The sequence below is a fragment of the Pogoniulus pusillus genome, chromosome 5, assembly GCF_015220805.1.
Source record: "Pogoniulus pusillus isolate bPogPus1 chromosome 5, bPogPus1.pri, whole genome shotgun sequence".
Taxonomy (NCBI): domain Eukaryota; kingdom Metazoa; phylum Chordata; class Aves; order Piciformes; family Lybiidae; genus Pogoniulus; species Pogoniulus pusillus.
The window spans coordinates 17,094,662-17,100,945 of record NC_087268.1 but is presented as its reverse complement, the minus strand read 5'-3'; the positions used below and the strand labels follow the sequence as shown (position 1 = coordinate 17,100,945).

Here is a 6,284-nt window from a genome sequence, read left to right as displayed (position 1 = left end):
TCTGCAGGCTCTGTGTATGTTTTTTGCCATCCCCCTGCAAATTGATGTTTAAAGCTTATTTATTAGCTTGCATGGGAAATGCCAGAGGTGTTTTTCTAGATCAGTGGGTATCCATTTGGGGCTTGTTTTTTTTTTTTGGAGGGGGGCTGGATGATGGCGGTGGGAGCGAGTGTGGCTAGAGACTGTATATCCAGAGGCTAAGGTTTATATCATGGGCTGCTCTCGACTGTTATAATTTGTGGCACAGATTCAGCGAGAATCTGATCTGCTGAAAATATTTGGGCTGTGAAAACTCCCACACTGTGACAGATGTCAAGTCCAATTAAGTGACTCGTGTCCAGGTTTCTGTCCAATAGGCTTTCCCATTAAATATCAATTTAAAAGGAGGAAAAAAAAATGCCATCCCCTTTTCTCTGAGCCTTTATCTCTTCCGACCATCTCTTAGCTGAACCCTTTGGTACCCGGAGAGGATCCACACGCATCTCCGCTCTGTCTATCTCTCCCCTGCCACCTTCTGCACCCCTCCTTGGCTTCTTTGCCACTCCGGGAGGGGTGGGAAAAAGAACTGCACTTTCTTTTTGTGCCTGTGAGCGTACCTTTTCCTGCACCGACGTTCTCTCTCGCAGCCGCTCCGAGATTTTCGTTTATTTTGCTTTTTTTGTGTGGTTTTTGTTTTGTTTGTTTTTTTCTTTTCGGCGTTCGCATTTCTTCCTTTCTCCTCACTCCAGAGATGCCGGAGGAGTTCAGAAGCTCACGGACGGATGGGGTTTTAATTCATTCTCTTTTTGCCCCACCTCGCCAGCTCTTGAAGGACCAGAAGAAGAAAAACTAAACCCAAACATCTGATTTTCCGACGGCGCCTCCCTCTTCCAACTACTCTCCACCGGACCGCTGAATTAACCAAACCGCGCGTTACAAATCACACACCTCCCCCCCCAAAAAATAAACCCCAAATAACAAAACCCAACAAACAACCAAACAAAACAACGCAAACCAACAACCTAACAACAACCAACAACCCCCAAGAATACCAGAGAAGAAAGGAGGGAGCGACGCATTGTCACCGGGGGCAGCGGCGTGTCTGCGCGCCTGGCCGCGGCCGAACAAAGCCGGCAGCACCTCGCCGGGCTCCTCGCCCCGGGCTCCGCGTTCTCCTCCCGGCCCAGCCCGGCCTGGGAACTGCGGGCTGCGGGGCGGGGAAGGGGAAGCCGAGGGGAAGGGGAGAGGGAATCATCCGAGCTGGTGTTATTGCCCGCATCCCTTTTGTTATCTTTCGCGATCGGAGGAAGAAGAGCGGGGGAGAAACGGCACTTCCCGGAGCAATTTTTTTAACCTCCCCTCTCAAGTCGGCTGGCAGCAGCTGCCGGGGCGTGTGCATCCCGCTGCCCGGAATCAACAGACTTTGATGGGGTTGGGGGGCGAAACCCTCTTTTCTTTTTTATTTCCTTTTTTTCCTTTCCCCCCCCCCCCCCCTTCCTCCTCTGATGCATCGTAAGTAACTTAAGTTGTTATTTATACTCCGCAAACAAACACGGCTATAACATCTCCCCATCTCCGGAGCGCTGGAGGCCGCGGCGAGGGATGAGATCTGCCTTTCCCCACCCGAGCAGGACACTTTCCCACTCCTAATTCATTTGATTTGATTTTTGTTATTTTTAAAAAATATTTCCTCCCCCCCCTTTAAATTTTTTTTCCATGCTTCGCTCCCAGAGGGTCATTTGAACTGTAAAGGAACCGCCGAGGGGGCGAGGGGACCTGGAGAGAGAGGCTGCCCAAACGACTCTGCCGAGGTAAGCAGCTTTAACAATATATGCCTTTGCCAGGTAGCACAGTCATGAGGATATGGTTTTACTGGGGTGGGGGAAACAAAAAAAAACAACCCCCTAGAAAACCCAACCCCCCCCTAAAAAAAACCACTGAAAAATAGAAAAAGAAATAGGAGGGGAGGCAAAAACCAACCTGCCTCTTTCCGGTTTAGCTCACCAAAACGCAAGCAAAGGGGGAAAAAAGGATGGATAAACCCGAACGAAAGGGAAAATATTCAACACACTCTGCAGAGAAACCTTTAAGCAACTTTCTCCAGGAGCCATCTCTGCCATTGCTTGTTTTCATACAAAATCCTCGGTTAGTGTGCTCTCGCAAAACCCCTCTCTTCTGGATCTCATTTGAAAGGCGATTTTAAACCTTTCCTATTTATATGATTTGTTGTTGGGTTTTCTTTTCTTCCCAAGAGATCGCCGGTAGCTGACCTGCAAACCCTGCCTGGGTTTGTTTCTTACCCCCGCCTGGTGGGCCTGATTAGCTCTCCTTATTAAAAAGATCGGTTGGACTTGATAATCTTAGAGGTCTTTTCCAACCTTAATGATTCTCTGATTCTCTGAAGAGGAAAGGAAGCTTTCCTCATCGACCAGGGAAGCCAGCGCTCTCCTTCCCCCCTCCCCAGGCCTTTCCCCAGGCGAGCTCCGGGGAGCGCTGAGCCCCGGCCCCGGCGGAAACCCGACGCTTAGCCCCGGGGGGAAGCTCTAGCCTTGCCTGGAGAGTTTTCCTTCAGCTCCTCGTTCAATGTCTCATCATCATAATCATCACCATCATTATTATTATTATTATTGCTGCTTTGTTTTTCCCAATGTATTTCACTGAAATCCGAGGGGTACTTTGTCCGGAAACTTTGCCTAGAAATTCTTGGCGATCTGAATTCGGGGGAAAGGAGGTAGGCGATATTCTCTCCTCCTTCAGGCTCTCTCGACACCCCAGCCATGCCACAGACACACACATTTGTGTCCAAGGTTATTCACTAGTTGCCTGATGTATTGTTTTATTACATGCCGGCATGTCCACGGACGCGCTCGGATTTGTATTGCTGTCTACATGACAGATGGTGTTCTGTGAGGCCGCAAGAAGATACGATTCAATTTTCTTTTGAAAGGCACGTCCGCAATTATTTATTTATTTAGCCTCACCCCCCCCCGCCCCCCCAAACACGCTCCCTCTCCGCTACCCCCCTCCCCCTTTTCGTGCTGTGATGAAAGGAGAAGAGGGAAAAATTTAAAGGAATGGAAAAGTTTGGGCCTTCCTTGGGGATTCTTATTTCTTTTTTGGATCCCAAAATAAACGGAAACATCCCCAAACGCCCCTGTTTGACGGTTGGCAAATCGCTACCAGCATGATTAGCAGCAGGGGGGGGAAGAAAAAGGGAGGAAATGAAAGAAAAAAAAATTTTAGAAAAGAAAAAGAAAAAAAAAAAAGGAAAAGGAGAAAGAAAAAAAGGAAAATGGGGAAAAAAAGGAAAAAAGGAAAAGGAAAAAGAAAAAAAGGAAAGAAAAGAGGTGAAAAAGAAGGGAAAAGATGAAAAAAGAGAAAGAAAGAGGGGGCAAAAAAGGAAAAAAATCAAAGAAAAAAGGGGGGAAGAAGAAAATATATAAAAAAGAAGTAGCTCAGAGAAAAGAGCCCCGCAGATGTGCCAGATCCTGTCTCTTTAATTGGGGGAATAAATTTCCCCTCTGGCCTTGTTATGCCTGGGGAACCTTGAGCTGTATGTTTAAAAGCATCTCTTCTGTAGCCCGGATCCCAGCGAACATGACCAAGAGAGAAACGGTTGAGCAGAATCTGGGAGGGGAGGAAAAGACGATGTGAAAATAGGGAGGTTTGGGGAGAGAAATAATAAAATCAACCTCATGTGGAAACGCTGGATATTAGCTTGCTTGGGGAGGGGGGGGGGTAAGAAAAAAGGAGAAAAAGAAAGTGATGTACTCCTTTATTGCTTTCCGGGCCTGTTCTCACACCCAGCAAGCACTGGGAATAATGGAAGGAAGTATATTGCGCTGAGAAGCTGCCGTCAAAAGCCAGAAACGGGATGGTACATGACGGGCATCATCTATCCCCGGTACCGCGTTTGTTGTGCTTCCTCAGGGGGCACCGACCCGCCTGCTCCCCCGCCCGCCTCTCCCCCGCCACCCGGCCGGGTGGAGAGGGACAGCCACTGGCGACGGGGCCAGGGCGCGAGGGTCGACATGTCCCTGCCCCTGCCTCCCCCCATGCCTCGCCCCTTTACCCCTCCCGATGCCGGTGCCGAGGGGCTGACCCCGCTCTCTCTGGTTCTCTGTCCCGGGAAGGCTCCTCCGCCCCCTCCAAGATGATGCTTAGCCCGGATCAAGCTGCCGACTCCGACCACCCCTCCTCGGCTCCCTCCGACCCGGAGTCCCTGGGCGGCGCGGACGCTCAATCGCTCAGCTGCTGCATCTCCGACCCGGAGCCCGCCGAGGGCGGTGGCGGCGGCGGGGAGGGCCGAGGCGGCGGCGGGGAGGGCAGGGGCGGGGGCCGGCCCGGGCTGCACCCTCCGCCGCTGAGCCGGGAGGAGAAGAGACGGAGGCGACGAGCCACGGCCAAGTACCGCTCGGCCCACGCCACGCGTGAGCGGATCCGCGTGGAGGCCTTCAACCTGGCCTTCGCCGAGCTGCGCAAGCTGCTGCCCACCCTGCCCCCCGACAAGAAGCTCTCTAAGATCGAGATTCTGCGCCTCGCCATCTGCTACATCTCCTATCTCAACCACGTCCTGGACGTGTAAGCGCCTCGACGGACCCCCGGAGATCCAGACGCCTCTCTCCCCTCTCAGCCCCGCCGCCGCTGCCCTGTGTCCGGGCGAGCGGGTAGCGGCGGGCAGTGCCTGCCCCGGGGGCGAACGGGGGTGTCCTCGCAGCCTGCTCATCTCCTCGCACGACGTGGCCGGCGGAGATCCCGATTTTCTGGGGAAGAGAAAATGTAAACCCGGATTGTTTTCTTCAGGCTGTCAAGTGCCCCTTGTTATATATCCAAAAAACACCCCACAAAACCCCAACCCCATCTACTTGTGACCTTAAACGTGTGACTCATGGGTGCAGTTTAAAAAATAACTATTTTTTATTTATGGTAGACAATTTATTTTTTTCCTCGAGATTAATTTATTTTTCAGAGTGGTGGCAATTTTACTTTGGATACTCTGTGCCAATCGGTTTCTAGAGTCGGGTGTTTACACTTTCTCCTGTGGAATATTACGTTTAACTTTATGAGTGTTTGTTGGGATGGATAACAGTGCTCCAGTTCTTTTTCTTTTCCTTTTAAAAGTAAAAGATGTCTTTAATTTATTCCCCCCCCCCTCCTCCGATTATATTTGCACTTGTATACAACAAACCTTCCCTTCCTCCCCGTTTCTAAGTATATTTTATATATATCGAGCCTCTTGTTCTTGACCTTTCCTCCCCCCTCCCTTTCTTTTCTCGTGTGGGATCGACAACCACTAGCACTTAACTAGGAGAGTTTGTTTTGTTGCGTTTCGTTTTGAAAAGACTTGTTGTTCTTCTGATCTATAGTTCTGTCTGGAAAGTACTCTGCAAATCGTTTATAAGGGAAGTAGTTTCTTTGTGAGTGTAGATGTGCGTGTGCGTGTGTGTATATATGCATGTGCGTGGGAGTGAGCCTTGGCGGGGGGGGGCGTATGTGTGTGGTATATTTTTAGGAAAGGATTTTTTTTTCCTAAAAAAAAGAGGAGAAAAAAGAAAAAAAAAAAGAAGGGAAAAAAAAACGGAAAGAAAGAAAAGTAAATCTAGGACTGCTTTCCTTTGTGACAACCAAAAAAAAAAAAAAAAAAAAGGGGGAAAAAGAAATAAAAAGAAAAAAAGAAGAAATAAAAAGGAAAAAGAAATAAAAAGGAAAAAAGAAAGAAAAAAGAAATAGAAAGAAAAAAAGAAAGGAAAAAAGAAATAAAAAGAAAAAAGGAAGAGAAAGAAAAAAGAAAGAGGATTAAAAGAAATAAAAAGAAAAAAGGAAGAGAAAGAAAAAAGAAATAAAAAGAAAAAATATATTAAAAGAAAAAAAAATAAAAAGGAAAAAGAAAGAGAAAGGAAAAAAAAGAAATAAAAAGAAAAAATAATATTAAAAGAAAAAATAAAAAGGAAAAAAATTAAAAAAAGAAATAAAAAGGAAAAAGAAATAAAAACAAAAATAAAAATGAACTAAAAAGAGGGAAAAAAAACCAGAAAAGAAACCAAAAAAGGAAAAAAAAAGGGGAAAAGGAAAAAAAAATAAAAAGAAGGAAAAAAAAGAAAAGAAACAAAAAAAAAGGAGAAAAGTTCTATAACCTGAAAAATGTTTCATGTTCTTTGCTGTGAAATATCTTTAAATAAAGAAGTGCGTTTTAGAGATGGGGGGGAGAAAAAAAAAAGAGGAAAAAAAAAGGAAAAACGTAGAAACAAACAAACAACAACAAAAAAACAACAAAACCACATCTGCTATCCAAAGATTTTAGTCTT

At 47.0% G+C, this 6,284-nt stretch overlaps 1 protein-coding gene across 2 annotated transcripts; it reads left to right on the top strand.

Moving 5' to 3' along the window:
- The first annotated feature begins 466 nt into the window (after positions 1 to 466).
- Positions 467 to 5,623, top strand: NHLH2 (nescient helix-loop-helix 2). 2 transcript variants are annotated; one of them, XM_064143354.1, is made up of 2 exons: positions 467 to 1,790; positions 4,113 to 5,623. In XM_064143354.1, exon 2 carries the CDS (start codon positions 4,133 to 4,135, stop codon positions 4,562 to 4,564), a length of 432 nt encoding a protein of 143 aa, XP_063999424.1. In that variant the 5' UTR covers positions 467 to 1,790; positions 4,113 to 4,132; the 3' UTR covers positions 4,565 to 5,623. The 2 variants fall into 2 exon arrangements, with proteins under 2 accessions (XP_063999424.1, XP_063999422.1); XM_064143352.1 differs by having other exon boundaries at positions 3,787 to 5,623.
- The last annotated feature ends 661 nt before the right edge of the window (positions 5,624 to 6,284 follow it).